Raw genomic sequence first — 20,887 nt, 5'->3', positions numbered from 1 at the left:
GCAGCTCTGCACTTTAAAAAAAAAAAAAAAAAAAAAAAAAATTCACTTACTGAATCAAACAGTTAAAAATATTTCTGAGGCTCTGCCACACATGTGTATGCATGTATATCTGTAACCTATACATCCCCATCTCTTAGGGCTGCAGCAGTACAGCTTTTAGATTGGTGCACGCACCTAGCAGCCCAGCAGCGTGCCACAGACTGTGCCCGGCTTCCCTGGCCTGACAGCCTGCGTGCTGCCTCTCTTGTGGCCATGCTGGCTACCCAGAGGGACTTCAGCAGAAATGGGCAGGCACCATGTAACAAGGAGGTAAGCGTCAGCAAAATCATGGGTCACATCTGCTGCCTAATGAGCGAAGAGCTGGAAACCAGGTCTGAGGAGCAGTAGGAAAGCACTGGAGCCCTTACTAGCTTCACGTTGCTCTACTCAGGCTTTGGCTGTGTTTTTGCAGTGAAGTGATGTGCTGTAGAGTCTACTAGGAGAAATGTGTATTTTAAACAATGTCTGTCTTCAGAAAAGCAAACATTCGGCTTAGTGTGAAAATAGCTAAGAGCCTGGAATGAAGCTCTCAGATCAGACACTTCCATAGACTGTAAATCAGCAGGATTGTTTTGGTTTGAGGAGCTTTTCCATTGCTTGTGAAATAGGAGAGACTGCTCCATCTCAAGGTTTCATTTGGTTCCAGTTGCTGATATACTTAAATGACCTAACAGCACAGGTGTGTGTGTGTGATTACTCAAGTGAATGGCTGGACTGTATCAGAATATAAGATGCCTGGAGACAGAAGTGAGTTCATTTTGTGTTGTATATTTGGTGGGCTGCAGCCCTTCACACAGATGTAGCCAAGAGGAAAGGGCAAGTTCAGGGAGACAACAAGCGGTGGCCATGTGAGAGGCCTTGCCTGTTTGCTCTCAGCAGTTTCCACTTTATTCTAAAAGCCAGAGTCCTGCTCTGGGGTAGATCACGGGTGGGATGTGTCTAGTCTTAGCTACTCATTCAGGCCCTCTCAAGTCAGAGGAGAGGGGTGCTCCCAGGCTCAGATCACGGATCCCTGGAGGGGACGCTTTGTGCTTGGCTTCAGAGGCAACTCGCATTAGTAGCTCGGTCACCAGTTTATGTGACAAATTCAGCAGGATTGTGCTTCTGATGAGAAAATCAGATCTAGTCAGTCCTATTTTGAAGTAAACCATTCCTGATTTGACAACTGCTGTCTCTGCTCCTGCACGGCAGTGCGGGATTGCTGGCGAGCAGCGCCCTCTTCCCTCCTTTCCTTGCAGGCCTGCAGTGGTGGACAAGAAAGGAGACCTGGCTACGCTCAACGATGTAGGCTACCAGCTCCGCATCTAACAAAGCCATATGCCGGACAGAGGGCTTCCGTGGTGCTTCCTGCTGCACTTTACCTGCACTCCGTTGGATGGAAAAAGGAATGGGACTATTTATTAACTTGTGGACTCTTACAATAAAAGTTTTACCTAGAAAATAAAATGGGGGAAGTTGCTTTTTGGTGGCAGTATTTATTTTATTTCAATTTATAGAAAAGGCACCAGCAAAGAGAACCTAAAATTGTTTGCCAGGATGTCAGATTTTTTTGCCTCCATCATGTAGCAGGTGACTCCAGTGGTGGGAGTTTCTTCAAATATATTTTCCCTGTACAAATATTAATTGAATTTGGGCATTGTGCTGGGTAGTAGCGTTGGGAAAACTAAGAAATCATATTCTTAGTGTTAAGATGTGCTGGGGTGCAGTGCAGTTAAAAAAAATACTCAGTATTAATATTTAATTCAGCAATAAAAACAAGCAGTGCAGAAGCGGTGTGAATTTTTAAAGTATCAACGTTACCTCACTAAACTTAACAGATATGCAAAACTGTCAGTATTATTGTTTTGTAACTAATTTGTACTGTTTCCCAGCATTTCTGGTAGCATTAAAACAGCACTGGATGTTTTACTGCCACCTGTACTATTATTTTGTGCATGTTGCTGAAAGATGTTACGGAATAGTAATATGCAGGTGTATTCTTAAATACTGACATCTTATTAGGCAAAATATGAGATTGTGTTTTTTTAAAAAATAATAATTGATGAGTAATGAATTTTTAAACTTTCAGGTTTTTTTTAAATACTTTGTCACAAGCTTTTAGTCTTTCTGGACTACACTGTTGAAGCACAAAATGTAGAGATTGCTATTTTGTAGAGACAAGCGTTCACTTACTAGTCAATTTGTTTCTCATATGTGTTTCTGGAATAACAGAAAAAATGTCAGAATTGCTAACCTGAGTCTATATGCTTTTCTTTCAACATTTGTGTGTAACTTTGAACCTTGTCTTTGAAAGGCCGAGCAGTCTCAGATGGTGATGCCTTGACATCTTATATTAAGATCAGACATCGCAGGCTGAAGTTAACCTTCTGCCATGCTGCTGTAGGGAGTTTTTCCTGTATGTGTTGTAGAAACAACTGCTTAGTCAGACATAAATAAGGAAGCTTGTATTGGAACAACTTCAGCAATACATTAAATCGTATGTCTGAAATAACTGAAAATCAAGCTTCTCTGCTTCCTCCCTGCCCAGTCCTTTTGTTCCAAGACTTAGCTAAGGACCTGTGATGGACGACAGCGTTCTCAAGTGGCGTGGTAAGACTTTCATTGGGGTCCACCATGTGCATTAGTGAAGTTCTCTGGAAGCATTCAAGTGCTGCATTCCTGAAAATATTTCATTAGGTGCCTAAACAGAAACTGGATTATTGTACAAGTCCAGCCTCTACCCTTTGTGCTGTGCTTATAGATGATACTGCCATGGGCCTTGTATACCTCCCCTCCTGGGCACTTCCTTTTTTGCGATCTTGATGAAGACAGGACATTGTAACACAGTGACAATAATGCTTACTCAAATTAAATCATTTAAGCTCCTAGAACACTTATACCAACCAGCCATTGAATGAATACATGAGGAGATGATTGCTTGTACACAGACGTCATTGCTCAAAAAATTCAATGAATCTCACCTACCTAGGACAGGAAGACAGCACCGAGACCCAGCAACCTTCTACAAACAGTGAAAAGCTTTCTACTATTTAGATTTCAGAAGATCTAAAAAGAATACTTTTCAAATTTATTACACTTCTTCATAGAAGACTACCCTATCAATTACAGGGAGGTCTTTCCCATCCCTCTGTCTGCAAACTTTTCCACTTCTATGTTCACAATAGGAATTTTTTTTTTTGGTTCAGAAGTGAAATTGAAGAGAGGGAAATACTCTTTTGGTAGAAATTCTTGTGTAATTTGACATCAGCTGCAGAGTTTTAGTTTTAAACCTTGTGCTGCTCAGTGTCTTATAACCTAAGCAACTTTTTCATGTATTCCTTACATTTCTCATGGGGTAAAATGATGTGGAAAAACTTACTTGGATCAGCTGTATCCTATAGCACAAGGTTATCTGATATGTTGAAAGTTTGTTTTTTTGTTTTTTTTTGTTTTTTTTTCCCCCTATGAAACCATGGTTTACTGAACTCAAGTAATGGTGGTTGGTATATAGTTTTTACCATTGTCCAGCACAATTTGAGTTATTTTCCCTTAACCTGTGACTTATACTGAAACTTCTTAATGCTGTATAAGTGTGTGACAAATTGCTTTTTGTTCTTATTTGAAGTTCAGCTGAAATATTCTCTTGAAACTAGCTTATGATGGCATTTGTCTTAAGTGTGGTTCTAGTGACTCTTGTTCTAACTTACTGCAAAGTGGTCAAATAGTTAGAAAACATGCATGACTTTTTTTTTTTATGAATCACTTGTATGTTTATACACAGCATGAAACTTCAATAAAGTATCATGGTAGTCTTTTTTTTTAAACGACTTAGGGTTATTTTTTGTCCTGTCCAGGTTTCTGTTTCAGAAAAGATCTAAGTCATTTCTAGAATCAAGACAGAGCAAATGGGAACAAACTAAAGCAGCTTTATTGAACATCTACCTATCTATATAAAAAAATTCCTATTTATTATTCTACAAAGGAATCACTGAACATATAGCCCTCCATCTGACCATTAATGGGTTATACAAAGAAAGACTGAACCAAGTCTCTAAACTCTGGAAATATATTGTTATGGAACAACAAACACCCCTGAACTAGCAGCACATCATGTCAGGCACTTGCTGCTTTTTCTTTTTCCTTTAGTAGTGCCTTGGCCCTGCCTCATGTCATTGTCATCAAAACTGGGGGGGGGTGTGGAATGTGAGGTGACAGTTTCCCCTTTTGTAAAGGAAAGCAAATTATTACAGTCCTTTAATAACAATATACACTGATTGAAGTAGAACAAATATCTTACTGTGTTAATGGTTTCATGTGGTTACCAGGGAAGTGGGGTATGTTTTTCAGAAGGCCATCTTTACCACCTTGAGGAACTGGGCCATTTTAAAATGTCACAGCAACACACAGTATCTGAATACAAGCCAGATGGAAACCATTGATCACCAAGTCCCAAGCATTTGCTTTTAAATTAATACAAAAAACTTAAGATTCAAACCAGCACTGTAAATAATTAGGAGTTTGGCCTGGCCTAAATAAGTGCTGTTCTGCGTAAAAGAGAATGGAACTGATGTGACACCTCTGTTTTTGGAGGAGAAGAGGTTTTAGACAAGCCTGACAAGTGATGCTCAAGGTTAAGGCTTATTCTAAATAGCAGAACAGCTATATTGCCCACCTTTCCCTGTTCAGCTGCCTGCAGACACCGAGGATCTCACACTTCTGTCTGCAATGGAGACAACACAACACTCCCCCAGGCTACCAAAGCTCCTTTAATGCAGACTACAAGGGTTGCTACACCTGAACAAAGTTTTTTAGCTGTAACCTGTATGTACCCAGAGATTTATTGCATTTAGTTAAGTATGTTTGCACCTATAGCTCCAGCTTTGAGAATATTCAGATACTTCAAATCAAACAGCATCCAGTATCAAACAGGTAGTTATCTTCAGCACTAACTTGACTGTTAACAAGAAGTAGAGGAAAGATTGTCAGTCACAGTTACTTATGAGATAAAGAGCTCCCCTCCAAATTCTAAGCTGGATGTTTTGGTAGGTAGTCATATTTTGTAAGGTAACACTGAAGTACTATTTCAGTTCAACTGGTTTTGTGCTTACTACCACTGCACTTCCTGCATTATTCTCAAAGCACAAAGTAGTTGCCGTTGTAATTTTGCACTCAGGAAAAGGAAACTCAAATGAAAATTTAAAAAAAATGAGGTTGGAGAAGAACAAACAAGGGTTTCTGGGAGACAAATACACCTGAATGTGATTTCAGGAACACTGCTGCAGGTTTTCCAGCACTACACTGAAAGAGAATTCTGACTTTTAAGTCAGTTTTAGGTACACACCCATATGTAGTTTGACCAAGTTACAAGATTGTTTCTAGCCTCCCTAGCTCCCTGCAAGTTTCCTATTCGTGCAGTCTTTGTTTTTTTATTTTATAAATAATATTTTACACAGAATGTTCACCAGTGCATCATGAGTGTAAATATAAAATCTTAATCATTAATACCTCAGGATCTGTCATTTCAGTATACCACCTCTTGACGTTTTTATTAACTAAATGGAAAAGAACCCAAACCAATAACTTCCTCCAGTTCAATATACGTGAAGCCCTCAACATGTCAAGGACTGATTTTATTTTTTCTTCCTAGAGTAGATCAATTAAGTTTCCTCTCCTTTTTCATGCTCATTAAACTTTGTTTTATTTCAGATACTTTTAGAAAGATTCCAATGAATGCTACCTATATTTAAGCTTTTAGGAGTTGCACAAGTAACTTTTTAGAACATAGATATTTGCCTTACAAAGGAAGAAGATAGCTTTGCAGTAAGTCCAATCTTGCAGCCTCTGTGCTGACTACACTCTAGGTAACTGAGGAAATTCCTTTGCAGAAGTATTTACATAGAAGTGTCTAGAGAGCAACTCTGTAGTAAAATGTTATTTCAGCTCATAAAACATGACATGTACACAAACTTACTCCCCTTTATATGAAGAAGCACACAGTTCTCAGAATAATCAGTTTTACTATGATTTATAATAAAAACCATTTACAGCATCTCCGTGAAAAATAATGCCATCTTGAGACTGGCACAGATGTTTTCCATTATCAAAGAGGAAGCTAGTGTAAAATCTTTTCTTTTTGCCTTAAAGACTTAATGAAGTAACTTAAACTTTTTTTTTTTTTTTAAAAAGTCTCTTTAAAAAGTCTACTTTACACAACACTAACAAATCAGTATGCAGGCAAACTTATTTCAACCGGACCAGCAGTGCTTGAATTAACCTTTTAAAAAAAAAAAAAAAAAAAAAAAAAAAAAAAAAAAAATCACATGAGGAAAGTGAAGGTAACTTTACCTATACAAAAAGTCCTTTGGGTATTACCGTTCAATAAGCCTGAACTCTGCCAGCAGTGGCAGGTGGTCAGAAGAGTTATTTTCATTGGGAAGACCATTAACTGTCCAAAGATCTTTCTCTGTTAGAAGTGCCAGCCTGCCAAGAAGTTTCAGACCTCCATGAAGAGAATCCTCTGCTTCTGGTTAAAAAAGAAAAGAAAAATTTAAAAACTGGATATGTTCATCAGTGTGGGCTAAAAATCACACATTCGTACATACACAGGAGAAAAACAGTATGGCAGAAATAATCTGAAGTCATTATTGTTCCATGCAAAATAACCAGTAAGATAGTTCAGAAATTCTTGTTTACTATTACACTCTCACAGTAGAACTTATAATCAGTAGAGCTAAAAATACTCAGAAAGACACAACCCCTCCATTTCGCAGAGGGATAAATTGAAGGAGAAAAGGAGAGGCATTTATTTGTTCATTGTAACTCCCCTGAAAAAGCCTCACACAGTCTAGTCCTATACTCTAGCACAATAGCATTGCTAAACATAGCTGACACTTGCAAAATTAAGCATCTTTTGTGAGTTACTGGTTCAGATAACATTTTATTTCTGTATCCTCAAGCACAGAGGTCTCCAGCAGGCAAGTCATACATGAACTCTTGCTCATAAGGATGAAAAGCTGCCTGGCATTTCCCTTCCTAACTGTCCATCATAAGAAAGGGATCTTCCTCCATTATTTCCTGCTACCTAGTCCTATCATCACCTAAAAAACAAACAACACCTCTCGCCCCAAAACAACCACCACACATCACAAAAAAAAAAAAATCACCCACCACACACACACACAAAAAGCACCGCATTGCTCATGGAAGAGCAGAAGATGACTCACAGCTGTGCTGTTATTACACCTTATTATTACACTATATTTAAAAAATTTTTGTCCTCATTAAAGAAAACCAAACCAGAAAACTATCATCAGCAAAGAGTAACAAGCTTTTTCCAACTCAAGTAAAGAAATTCCATTAAGAATGAGATCCTTCCATGATGTGTCAAACTTTTAGAGTTCTTGAGCTATCTACTTGAGTGAAATGACTATCTGGCAGCCCTGGCTATTGCTTTCAGAGCACAGAGATGATTCGGAGCAGGCCGAGTGCTTTCAGGAGCAGCACAAACAGCAACTGTAACTTTGATAAAAATACTTTCTGTATGAAAGTGATCAGCAATTTCAGGACTTGCTGGCTGAACGTGGTACTGGCTTACCAGTAGGAGTATTTTAAAGTATTGTCCAGCAACTCAAACTCCTCTGATAGTTCAACACCTTCCCTCCTCATTTCACATACTGAAAACAATGTTAATTTATAGAAATGAGTTGCAATCTACTGTGGGAGCAGAAGTGAAGGTCTGAGTTCTGCAGAGCCATTCATCTGATAGCACTGCACTGCACCTTTGACGATAGCATTTGACGATGGCATAAGACACAGAACTAACGATGACACAGAAAGCGCATTGCTCAGAAGTGTCCAGGGTAAGAGCACAAATGCAGTACAGGACAGCACTGCGTTGAGAAATACACCCGCACAGGTACCGTGTCTTTCTTGCACCATCTGGTGAGTTTTAGCTGCAACTGCAACCAAGAGAGTGACGACTGGGCATGTGCAAGTGACTGCTCTCAGAGCAAAAGCCACTAAGGTCCATTTACTTGACAGATCAAGACTACCTGAAAAGTAACATTCTAAGAAACAGTTCCTTTAGCAGTTTTAATGCACATCATGAATTGCCACTCACCATTTTGTTGATTAGATGATTGGAAATACTGCCTTTTTGTAGGTCTGGCCACTGAGGTCCTGCATGAATTACTGACGGCAGGTACTACTTACATTGCTGCTTTTCGGTAGCCTCAGTTTGTCTCCATGCTGAGAAAGCCACTACAGGAATGTTCAGTTAGGTGAAAAAGTTTGCCCTCTGTGGCACACTACAAGTCCTACTGTAGTGAGTTGACAAGGCCAGCCACTTTTCTCAGGTAACGGCTAACATATAAGGTACCACCACAAACCTCTGAGGTACTTCATATGGATTAAATTATCACTACATTTCCCTTAGAATAGCATCCGAATGTTCCCATTTAGCATTTCTGAAAAATAATTTAAAGTTGGATTCTTTACCTGGCTGGGTAGCAGTATCATCGTTTGCTGCAGAATAAAAAATATAATCCACAGTGACAGCACTTCGGGAGTGACAAGTTGTTACTTCTGGTATCCCAGTTTCAGGAAAGTAATGAGAGTAAACTGAAGACAATTTAAAATGGTGCTGCAATTTTGAAGACAACCTAAACAGGAATCAAAGAAAATAATTTTATTTTCTTGCCTTTCCTAGAAAGAACGAGCAATGAAAAAATACCAAATAGTTCCTAGTTAGAAACAAAATGAATTATCTGGATACACAAACTAGCATTTCTCTCATGCAATCAGTCCCAGAGCGTTTTGCGTTAGTAGCCTAAACCTCTGCAGGCAAAATGCAGGCAGCTTTTTCAAGTAAAAGGCAGATACTTAAGAGCCTATCAAAACTGGCTTAACTGACGCTTTCAATATACAGTTTTCACCTTCATCTACACTTTAACATTCCTCATTGAGCAATCTCTCCCTGACACAGGGGTAGAAGTGTCCATGACAGCAGCTTATATGAAAGCAACAAACTATGAACTCATCTAACCAAGCCCTTCAGCATATAGAGAAATTAGGATTTTTATTTTTTTTTTTCTCCCCTAAACTAAAGCTATCAAGTGTTTTCAAGTTAGGCTATGCCTAATGTTCCTTCATCCACTCAGGCTCCCATTTTATCTCTCCCCATCATCTGTCAGTCTGTTCCTCTTCAGTTCAGCTCATCTTGTCTCACCCATTCTATCAATCTTGAAAGCGAATTGCAAATCTGCACCTTTCAGCACAAGAACCCCTCTCTCCCTCCCAGATATTTGCTCCCATCAGCTCTGCAAATCATCTATCCCTCAGCTGTACCTGCCTCATGTCACAGCTACATTTTAAGCTTGAGCTGCAGTGCGTTCTGGTTAAAAACCAATCAATTTAAAAACAAAAAAGTCAGCATGTCACCTGCTTGATTTAGAGGAGAGAGAGACAAGCATGCCAGCTGGTACAACACAGAAGACTAGTAATTTTTACTCTTGTTACATGACATCCTTTTTAAGATGAGGATAAAAAACCCCGCAAACAGCATTCAACGCATGGCATACTATGAATTTATACCATAGAATAGGGCTTCCTGTCTTGTTATCGACTTTTTTTCTCAGAAATGCCATTACTTAGCTTTTTGATCACCCAACTATCACCAAGTGTTTTAATATAACTATCTGCAGTGATACTAAGATCTCACTTCTGGTAAGAAATGGTTGACTTGGAGCCTGACAGCACACATACACAGTTAGGGCAATTTCCTTCTTCTATGCCTTACTTTATATGCCTTTACCAGTTTGGTAAATATAAATATATTCTTCCTTTCAAAAAGCAGTTACATTTTCCTTCTCAGCAGTCTAGTGGTGGCTTCCTCCTTCAGTTTAACAACCAAATGTTTTCATTCGAGTAAGAGTTGTACTACCAGATCCATAATACTCCAAGTTTCTGGGACTCAAAGAACTTAAATTCTCCCTCAGAACTCTTGACAAGGAAGATTTTATGATCTTTCCAATTCCTTTCCCTCCTTTATCCCCATTTCACATTGTATTATAGCATTTTGTTAGCATCCATAAACGAGTATCTCAAAAACTGTAAAGATAAAAGTGCCAATACTTAAGCAGCTGGACAACACTAGTTTTTTTGTTGATCTTTTTTTCCTCTCTTAAAAACATGGTTTCTACAATTGGACTGCAGTTCACAGCTTTCCTATGACATCACTATACAGCAAAATGTCCTGTTTACGTCAAGAAGTGACAAAAAAATGTCAAAAGCATTCCTTTATAAGCAGACAGCAAGTACCTTCTAAACAGCACTGATACCTCGCCTCTGCATTCTGAAATACTATCTGCAAGTTCCCACAAGAACACATACTCATTCATTATTTCCAGGTCTAGTCTTTTTCTGTCTGATCAGCCTTTTCACGTTTAAATGGAAAATGACTTTTTGCCAGATGGGCAGACTGGGTTGGGGGAGCAACTTGTATCCCTGTCTGGAATCAGATACAAGTTTGGTCTAAAAACAAAACACCCCTCCCCTCCCAAAACTAGGGACCAGTCAGGTGCTTCCATTTTTTTCCCCCAACATACTTTTCAGGTGCAATTACAATCTCCTGAGTGTTGTCCAGTTTTGCTGCTTCCAATTTTTCTCCTGCAAAATAAAAATACGTTCAATTTACATTTAAAAATAGGATGTAAGGGAGACTAATACTGAAGAGCTACAGAGAAGAAAAGCTACAGAAAAAAATCTTTAAATACACTTATTTTTTGCAGCAGGCAATATACGATTCACAAAGTTGGATTAAGTTCTTCTGTTCCGTTAGTAAGATCCCCTCCAAAGATTCTTTCAAATTATGTCCCATTCATCTAAAACTGTTTTTTTCCGTTAAAGAAAGAATGGTGGATGAAAGCTGTAATAATACTCAGCGAGGAATCACTTGCTTTTTGCATTCATTCCATGAAGTGCTTGCACTGTAATACATAAACACTGAAGCAGAACGTAGGTTCATGCTACATGCATGTGCTGCATTCCTCCATCTCTTTTCCCAGTTACAGCACAACTGGCTTGCATGATGCAAACACAGCAGTTTAAATATTACGCACCAGCTCCTGAATGGCAATTTCTAACTATTATCTTCTAAAGATTCAAATTTGCAAAGGCTTATGTGAACAAATAACTTTACACTCTAATGAGCTCAACAATGAAGTTTTGCAAGCTCAAGACTCACTGTTTTTCCCTTACTAGAACAGAACACCCATTTTTCAGTGCTACCTGAATGATATTTTGAAAGGACCACAAAAATTCATCAACCCCGAAACTGACCTGCATTTTCTTCTTTTTGTTGCTGTTTTACTTCATACACACAGTTTTGTGAAATACCTAATTTTTTTGGCCAAATTGGAATAGATAAGATTCTTTGTCCCCTCGGAAACTGTTCTTGTCCAGAGACCTAAGACAGACAACATGAGCTTTTTTTTCAGACAGAAATCTGATTTTTAAAAAAATAATTAAATGAGCAGGCATTTTTTTTTTGGTAAAGTGTGAGGTTTTAAGCAGTAAAACAAACAAACAAACAAAAAAAACCCCAACAGTCCCCTAGAATAAATATTTTATAATGGCTCGTCCAATCTATGTAAAAATAACAACACTCTTACATACATCCCCTTTGTTCACTCTTATCAAGTTTGTTTCAACTACCCAATTTTTCAATATAGTTCTTGTGACACTAAGCTGAGAGACCAAGACTACCAAGAACACTTTCAGCAACATAATGGGACTGAGTAGATACAGCTCCCTAGCAGACACTTACTTTATCTTCATGATGCTTATTCTTCTAGGAGCAAGTAAAGTGAAAGCAAGGCTTGAAACAACAACTACCCACTGCAACAAACACCAGTGGGGCTATTTTTTGTGTTTTCTCATTGTATGTACTCCAGTTACTTTCTATTAAATAGCATCTGACACATCCAATAGCTACATACAACAGCTTACGACAAAAACCATCTAATGTGAAACAGTTTCAGTTCAGCAACTAAATACATTTTTGCTTTTACAATTGTTCTAGCCACTGTAATTCAAAGTTTATCTAAAATAAAAGTCATCTTTCCATACAGCACACAGGATGTATTTGATTAAGTATGTACCCTACTTAAAGACTGGGACACTTAAATCCAGTGATGCAATCATCCTGTGGATAACTGCCTTTCAAGAACAATTAATTTGTTTGCAAGTTTTTAATTTCAGAATGCTAGAAGCAGATACAGTATTCTGTAAGGAACAGCTAACATAGCCAAGCTTATTTTACTAACTCCACAGTAACTTCTCTTTGCAGACTGCATAAAGGGCACTAAGATATGGCAATGGAAATAATCACAAGCCCAGCTATGGCATGCTAGCACCACTCAATTAATTATTTCTCTTTAAGCAGCATTAACTTTTTTTTTTTTTTTGAGAGAAGTGAAAAAAGCATAGCCTACCTTCCCTATAGCAAGTCCTTCATAATTTAACTTTCCTTCCTTTATAAATCTGTACAATGGCGAACCAGGAACAGAATTGAAGTCACCACAGATGATAACTGGACAGAAGGTACCATCCTTCTGAGGGGCAACACTAGCAATCTCTGCCAGGAGCATTGCAAGTTGGGTCAGTTTGATGTCCCCTCGCCTTGGGTTGTACAGCAGATGTGTATTGGCTATACAGATTGCAGCATTAGTTTTACAGTGAAATCTAGGCTGCAAAAGCAACACCAGTCCAACGTTGTCCCTGTCCAAGAGTGGAATATCATGGCGAAAAAATTCTACGGGTTTTGATGAGATCAGGCTAAATTTTGAAGTTTTGAAGCAAATAGCACAGCCATCAGGTTTTCTCCCTGTCCTCATTTTGTACTCACAGTGATATCCTGCAAGAAAGGTAATTAAAAATATTAAATATCATTGTATAAACAGATTTAAAAAAAAAAATTAGAAAAGCCTCATGCTACTTTACTCACATGGCAGTGATCACCCAGTCTGAAGTACCAAAGACTATGTAAAGTTTACATGGAAAAGTGAACACGTAAGACTTTCTGTTCTGTCTAGCTTCAGTTTAGATGTTACAGGAAACCTGGTCTAGTACCTTTTTTGATGTGTAAGCATCTACATAGTTTAAGATAGCAGGCATGTTCTTCTCTCCTCACATGGAAAAAAACCCAAACCAAAACAACAGAAAAACCCCACAAGTCACACAGAAGTGGACTTGTGTATTGAAGTTTTTCCTGGATGTTACCACAATAGTTTAGGAATAATTCTAGTGAAGCATTTCAATCAAAAGCAATAATCACTGTAAGTCATAAGTCACTCTCTAAATTATTCATAGAACAAAGCTCTCAAACATATTTACACAAGTATATGATTATCCAGTTAGCAGCAAGAGGCAAACTTTCAACAGGGGAACTGAGACACTTATCAAATGGCAGTATCAGAGTTCAAACAAGTCCACTTGAAAATAGTAAATTTCTTTATTTTATGTAGAGGTGAAACACAGATTTTAATGAGAACCTAAGAAAAACCTAATGATCTTGAAACAGTATCTAGCTTTTGTCACTTGAAAATGCTCCTCCACCCTCCCCTTGCCATGTGAATGCAAGAAGCACAGCCCCATGTAGTGGAGTGAGTCGATCTCTGAGCTCACACTAGTGCTTCAACAGGGGATTCTCACTCCTCTCTCCTAGCTCCAGGCCATGAGCTCCTGCCACTTGTTGTGGCACTTCCTGTTAACTCAGCAAACCAACAGAAAACTAATCCAGGAAAATAAAGTCTGCATAGGAGCTAGGGAGGGCAAGGGGAAGAGCTACAGCAAGCTCCAGATTCTCATGTATAGCAGCAGGAAGCTCAGTTGTCCACATGAGCCTGGCCATAAAGTGGTGTTTCACACTTCAAGTGGATTTACGTCAGTACGGCCATTACTTTACCTTCTTTACCAACACTCAGTTCTGAGAGCTAGACTGTCTCCAACTAACCAAGAAATAAAACAGTATTGGTCCCATGCTGCTTCTTGAACTGGCTCCTCCTGGCATCAGACAAATAGCAGTGCCAGGAAGAGAGCAGCGCCCTTGGACTGGAAGGAGCTGTAGGGCACAAAACATTTAGATAATTTTAAAACACCATGGAATCACACCCTTAGCAACATGTTCCTTCCATGAATTTACAGGGGAGAGAGATAAGACAGTGCTATTTAGGTTGATGGACAGTACTAGTATAAAAACTAATGAATACAAACTGACCATGGTTTAAAATTTAGTGCTGATACGTGGAAGGTTTCAAGCCAGGAAAACATACTCTAGAAAAGCTATCCAACAGGAATACTAGTAGAAAACACTACAGTAGTTTCAAGAGAGCACTTGATGAATTTTTAAAGGAAGGTACACAACATTGCTGCATGTGATGGCAAGAGACTCAATTCTATAATCTAACAGAGGGTATTTTTTTTAGGAAAATAGCACTGAGGTGGGAGAGAAGACAATGAGTCATAAGAGTTTCATCATACCCAGGGATTCCAAACTTGACTTGATCTCTGCTCTATAGTGGTCTTCTTGGACTTCTTGTAAACAGAGTACCTAAGGCAAAAGTTTACAATCAAAAGATATTATTAAGTATATCAAAATATTACTGTACTGTCACTGTACTGTACTGTCAGTGAGCAGCTGTTTGTCACGACTCAACTCATGCAATACAAGGCATCCCTTCTGTACTCCAGTGTTGCATTGCATGGCTCTGCAGACTTTAGCAAGTACCCTAAACTGAAGTGCCCTTTGCTAGAGGGTCTGGTTTCACCTCCAACCTGTCCATCTGGAGAACTGTCTGTTACCACTAATAGCACCAGGCAGACCCTCACCAGAGTCCCTCTGCCCAATGCTCCTCCCAGAAAGCCCACTAATGTAACTCACTATAAAGATGTGCACATACAGTATGTATAAGTGTATTCGGAAGAAAGGAAGAACTTGAAGTGGACTTCAGTCTCCAGCTTCCTGACTATGTACTAACATAAATGCATTTTTCAAATGGTACAAGGCAGTTTTTCTGTGGCTTCCCTAATACAACTACTTTAATTTTTTCAGTACCGCTTTCTGACATGAACAGGTTGGGTTCTATCACCAAACTTTTAATGGCCTGAACAACGACTCAAGCAAAAAGTTTACTGACTTGACTTCCTGATTGAGATTAACAGTAATTGGTAAGTGTCCTCAAAACCAAACAAAAATCCCCACAACCAACCAAGAAGGTATTTTTTCAGACCCCAGTATAAGCAGAAGTTCAGTCATGCCTCAGTAGAGAAAAGCAAGCTTGTTCAGAAGTCAAATGGTGCAGAGTACCAGATGAAGAGAGAAATGAACACCTGAGAGGAAAACTTTTGAATCAGTCACACATGAATGCTACTAACACCTGAATCTTTCTCTTAGCCTTGAACATTAACCTCAAGAAAATGCAGATCCACATAGCAGTTTCATCACTCCAGTCCTGATACAATAAAAAAGTAGAACATTTTAATCTGTCTTCCAAATAAAGGACTCGGATATGATTGCAAGTTTTCTCTCACCTCGTCTAACTAATGGCCCTGAAGGCTTAGCATCCAGATTTTAGAAAAAGACTTCTGATTCACTGAGTATACAGACACTTGGTGTAACTAGCACCCAAACAAATATGAAGTCTAAGTCACACACCTGGAAACTAGAAAATGCCAGTCCTGGAGGTTGCCTTAATTTGACCCTCCAGTGTGCATGCATGCTATTTTTCCTCCACAAAAGCCTAGTGTGCAAGATTAAGCATTTGCAAATAACAATCAGCTATTCAATCTTGCACGTCCTTTGCACTAAATAACTTATGGCACAATTAAAGAGAGCAGCTCCAGCTCTGGATCTTCCTGAACTGTACAGTCCCAGAAGCTGAAACTATCCTGGAGAAAGGTGCCCTGTTCTCCTACTCTGAGCTGCTGTTACAAACATGACAGTAAACTAGGTGGACCTTCGGCCCATGCAAGTATAGCTGTTACTATATTCAATGCCTTATTTACAGCACTCTACTCAAGTTCATTTTAGGCACAGACTGAGAAAGATTTATGTGAAGAAAGAAGGCTTAGGAATTATAAAAAAATTGCAACGTATCAGCAGAACATCAAAGTCATGTCAAAAAGACCATTCCAGGAAGTTACGGACAAAAAAGGCACTATGAGTGATACGTACAGCAGAGTTTGCCTTTGGTGTAAGTTCAGGCCACACAGAATACACTAATTGCATAAGCATAAATCAAAACTACTGCTAAGCATGACATAACTAAAAGCTCAGCTGGATTCACCAGACAGTCCACTTATCAAAATAAAGAACATCAAGAATTTGCTAGTTCAGTTTATCAGTTCTTAAGAACTATCCACATGCACATCATCTACTCACATCTGCATCCAGCTGTTTGATTTCTTGTAGGATGTTGGGAAATCTGTACGTCCAGATTAGCAAGCGTTGCCTGCAGTGTTTGTACAGGTGGAAGTTATCTTCTAACAAATTCTGTGAGAGGATATTGTAGGACATGACTGTAAAATCAAATTTTGCCTCACTTTCTGTACTGCTTTGGTCAGTTTCTTTATTTTCAAAGACTTTCATTGTTCTACTGTGCTGACAGAAATACTCCCAGTGTCTTTTGACAGTTCCTGTTAAAAGCAAATGAAGCAGAAAAAGTTATGTAACACACCATGACTTCTTACTGCTCTTTGAAATCATCCTACTGACAACTTTCAAATTGCTTAAGCAATACTAAATGCTTATTTGATTAGCAGTGATTTAGACCCTCTGTTTGAGATGAACTTCATATAAGCATCAGTAAAAAACAAACAAACCCAAACCAAACCCCAGAAACACAGCACAAAACCATTATATGCCTTGGATTCCAAACTGCCTTGAAATTAGGAAACCGGCATGTACTAAGGAGATCATTGCAGTCAGACTATACCACCCTGCTCCCTGTAGAAAGGCTGTCAAACTGGTAAGCCAAATCCAGTCTGTCGACATAGTCTTACGCTGCCTTCTGCCACAGGTTATGTCAGTCTGGGTCACACTCTTTAGAGCAGCGTATGGGCATTCTGTTGATCTCTCTAGCCTTGATTAACAAAGGGTTAGGAATGGAGGCTCACCTCCAGACTGTGTACAGTCTGACAAACTCAGCCATGAGTTGCTGAGGGTCCATTACAGGGGTCCCAAAACAGATAATGAACCTGACTTCCCACACTGAGGTTGAGAAATTAAAAAATTAATAAGCCTCAATTACCAAGAACTTCCGAAAAGGCTTACTTTGCCTTTCTGCCATTCCCTGTTTCATACTTACTAGTAGTATCATTATATGCAAGTTTATAAGCATATATCTGCCTATCATTAAGCATCTAGTTATTTTTCAGATTTCTCCACTTACAAAGCTTATGAACAAAGATGCCTTTCATCCTTTATGTCCCAACTCAACTGAACCTTGGCATGATCTCAGATATCTGTGCTATCAACCAGTGGCAGACTGCAGCTATAGCAGTTAGTATCTGCTCCATTTGGGTAGTAAATTTCATCACCGCGCCTACATTTATTTAGGACTTTATCTAGTATTTGCAATTAAGCCAGCAAGGCTTTAAGTACTGTTTCTACAGTGGGAGAGAGGTCGCATTGCTCCTCAGCAAATAACTTTAATTACTGTTACCTTACAATATGTGAACAAAAGATAACTAGGAAGGATCACAATGCTAAGCACACTCTCAGACAAAGGTATGTCAAAATACACTTGCTAAGGGGATTAAGAGAGGACTCAGCAATAAAGGCGCAAAGCAAACCCTCTTCTTTCAACTCCTGGAGATGGATATGATGTTTCTAAGCCTTATGGCTAAATGTGTCCAAAAATCCCTTTGGGATGCTGATGGCATCTGTTGCCCTTTTCAGTCATAATACAAGTTCCAGTTTATTTTGTTAAGGAAATGATCTATGCAAGAAGGGATTAATTTTGACTGTGCCTCTCTCTGTTTCACAGTAGACAAAACTGTAAATATCCACAATACTCAGTAAAACATTTGGGTGCTGTGTAGATTGTATCTGTAATAAGCTAATGTAGGCACTTTGAAGTTTGATGAAAGTCTGTTACTCTGTTGAGTAGACATCTTTGTACTTCTTATTGTATTAATCTCAATAAGTGCATTTGCTGTTTGCTCTGCCAGTCATGGTTTGACACAAAACTTGCTAACATGCCAGTGGCAGAACACAGTTCTAAAAGCACAATCACACTGGAAGCAAACAGTCTCAGTCCATTAATTCTCAGTTATCTAGGTCACAGATAACTCAACTGGCTCAGAAAGAAGTCAATTCAGGTCCAGCAGAGCCTATTAGCTCAGGTACAGGACAAGGAACGAAGCTATACAACTGCCAGCCCAGCTCAGTCCTACAGCAAGTTCGCTAAGTATTTTTGCTTTCAAAGTGTTCCCAAGTTAACAGACCTGAGCTGGTGACAGACACCCAAGAGCTGTCTGAACCAAGCTCAGGATGCCCCAGTTGGGTGATCCCTCGCATAATTGACTGTGTTCTACCGCCAAGCACAGGGAATCTAGTTCTGGCAGACTGTTTGACAGCACAAAATACAAGTTTAAAGACTTAAACAGCATTACAAAGCCATAACATTTTTAAGACTGACGTCTTTTTGAGAGAGGTGCCAAGAAAAGCCCTAACTCAAAAGGTGCAGGCAATATTGCTTATAACTTGTTAGATGAGTTTTGCATTACAAATAAACAAAGATAATGAGCAAAGAGCATCTTTTACCTTTCTTGCTGCTACGTTTTTCTTCATTCTGTTCTACAGAAAGACACAATGCTTCCTTCTGATTAGAGAAGTTTGCTTCTTGTTCAGGAGCTGAAGTATCATGCTGGCCACTGAGTCTTCTCTTTTTTGTCAACGGTTCTTCTCCTTCAGATTTCATACTGGCATTAGGTAGGTGAAAGCAAGAACTTGGAGTGAAGTTATCAAGCTGCCAGTTAGAGTTCTGAAATTGTCTCCAAGGTCCAAAAAATGGAGAAGGTCTCCAGTTTGTGGAGAAATCAACTGGAACAGGAAGTGGAAATGAGGCCCAGGGATAGTATCCAGCCCATCTCATACAGTTGGAAACCGGTCTGCTCGAGGTGAGGATCTGAGAACCATTCCAGTGGGCGATACAGTCTCTGCCCACCCTCTGCACATGACGGGGCAGCATGGAGTGCCTACCAAAGAAAGTACAGGTTTCATTACTTACACATAACTACATTCACCTGTAGAAAACTGTGGATGCAAGTCATCCTGGTCAGAACTTATACAAAATATTCTTTCTCTACAAGTTAACACATACAGGATAGTAAAACATTTTCAGCTATGTACTAAATATTTAAATCTTTATCTAAATGATAAGCAGAATGGGAATTTACAAAATTATCTTGTATCTTTTTCCTCCCTTTCAGATTTACAAACGCCATTTAATTTCCAAACTCTATCATCTGTAGAACTATTTACAATTTATTTTCTGCCTGGTTGAGTTCAACACTGGAACAGATTGCCCAGAGAGGTGGTGGATGCCCCATCCCTGGAAACATTCAAGGCCAGGTTGGACCGGGCTCTGAGCCACCTAATCTAGTTGAAGATGTCCCTGCTTCTTGCAGGGGTGTTAGACTAGATGACCTTCCAACTCAAACTATTCTGTGATTCTATGATTTTTCAAATGCTCAGTGGAAAGACATTTATAAAAGACCAGTCAGAAATTTGTTTAAAAAGCCACTGACCTGACTCAAACCACTATGCCAACAAGACAGGGAGGCAGAGGTACTAACTCTCATGCTATCTCTGGCACCAGCTTATACAGTAAATGTACATGCTTTTTTGTTTCCCAAGTGGGAAAACTGCAGCTTAGTGATCAAAGGCATGAAAATAAGAGGTTTTTCTTCTTTTTTTTTTCCCAGGGAAAAAAAAAAAAAAAATCTGAGTTTCAACAAAAATGCAGGAAGGAAGGCTCAGTGACATCAATCCGTCCCAGCTTCCTCACTGCTTAAACAAGAAGGCATATTTTGAGCTTGCAAGCAAAAGACATCAAAGTTTGGTATGCCTAAAGTTGAACTAGAGTGAGAACCTCTTAGCTGCCATTCATCCTAGCAAATAAGCCTAAATATAACTTTCAGCAAAATTATCTTGTCCAAACCTCCAGTTTCCACCACGACACACCAGAAGTAGCTCGACAGACAGAGAAGCAAAACACACCCCAGGGCACCACGGCATCACGGTGCAGCCGAGAGGAAGAGGCGCCTCTCCTTTGCAAAGCCCTCCCGAAACACCTGTTTTCCGGAAAATTACTGAGAAAGGCTCCCTTCCTAAAAGCCCAGCCCCCAGGCGAGTACTTCCTCACAACCACCTCCAGCCGGCAAAGGAAAGCCTTAAGCCCGCCCTGTGTTTTGTTTACCGCGGCCCTGCTCTGGCTCATGGCGGGTATTTAAAACAAGCGACTGTCAGTCACGTCCCGGCCGGGCCGGGGGCTCTGCTCCCGCGGCTGTGGCCAGGCTGCTCCCCGCCCTTCACCCCTCAGCCGGCAGTTCCAACGCCGCCCCGGCCGCGGGGAGCCCCCGCACAGGCCGCCTCGGCCTCCGCTGGCCCCAAGGCGGCTGCCCGGCCGGGCCCAGCCGCAACCCAGCGCCCCCCTACCCCCGCTGTTTACCTCCCGGCGGGCCCGGGTGCGGGCCCAGCCCAAGGGGGTCCCGCTATCGGTTCCGCGCAGCCCGGGCACCCCCCCCAGAGGGGGTCATCCCAGGGTAGCGCCAGCTCCGCCCGCCGCCGCCGCCGCTTACCCTGCAC

The 20,887-nt window shown here is 40.0% G+C and overlaps 2 protein-coding genes across 3 annotated transcripts in view; one reads left to right on the top strand and one right to left on the bottom strand.

The window, feature by feature from the left end:
- Positions 1-3,835, top strand: part of VASH2 (vasohibin 2) — a 37,136-nt gene extending 33,301 nt beyond the window's left edge. Inside the window, exon 7 of the mRNA XM_086745097.1 lies at positions 1,278-3,835. Coding sequence (XP_086601223.1) covers positions 1,278-1,347 — 70 coding nt within the window. The 3' untranslated portion in view covers positions 1,348-3,835. The remainder of the gene's footprint in view (positions 1-1,277) is intronic.
- A 1,865-nt stretch (positions 3,836-5,700) lies between these two features.
- ANGEL2 (angel homolog 2) lies at positions 5,701-20,879 on the bottom strand. Of its 2 annotated transcripts, none has more exons than XM_086745496.1 (9): positions 20,751-20,879; positions 18,842-19,275; positions 16,457-16,710; positions 14,557-14,626; positions 12,510-12,931; positions 11,356-11,482; positions 10,623-10,683; positions 8,515-8,678; positions 5,701-6,541 (listed from the first exon to the last, which is right to left on the bottom strand). In XM_086745496.1, the coding sequence occupies exons 2-9, from the start codon at positions 19,266-19,268 to the stop codon at positions 6,387-6,389; spliced, it is 1,680 nt and encodes a 559-aa protein (XP_086601622.1). In that variant the 5' UTR covers positions 19,269-19,275; positions 20,751-20,879; the 3' UTR covers positions 5,701-6,386. The 2 variants fall into 2 exon arrangements, with proteins under 2 accessions (XP_086601622.1, XP_086601623.1); XM_086745497.1 differs by lacking the exon at positions 20,751-20,879 and adding an exon at positions 20,499-20,551.
- Positions 20,880-20,887: the final 8 nt, after the last annotated feature.

Source organism: Chlamydotis macqueenii, chromosome 3 (assembly GCF_036417535.1).
Source record: "Chlamydotis macqueenii isolate bChlMac1 chromosome 3, bChlMac1.mat, whole genome shotgun sequence".
NCBI classification, from domain to species: domain Eukaryota; kingdom Metazoa; phylum Chordata; class Aves; order Otidiformes; family Otididae; genus Chlamydotis; species Chlamydotis macqueenii.
This window is presented reverse-complemented; position numbering and strand designations above follow the sequence as displayed.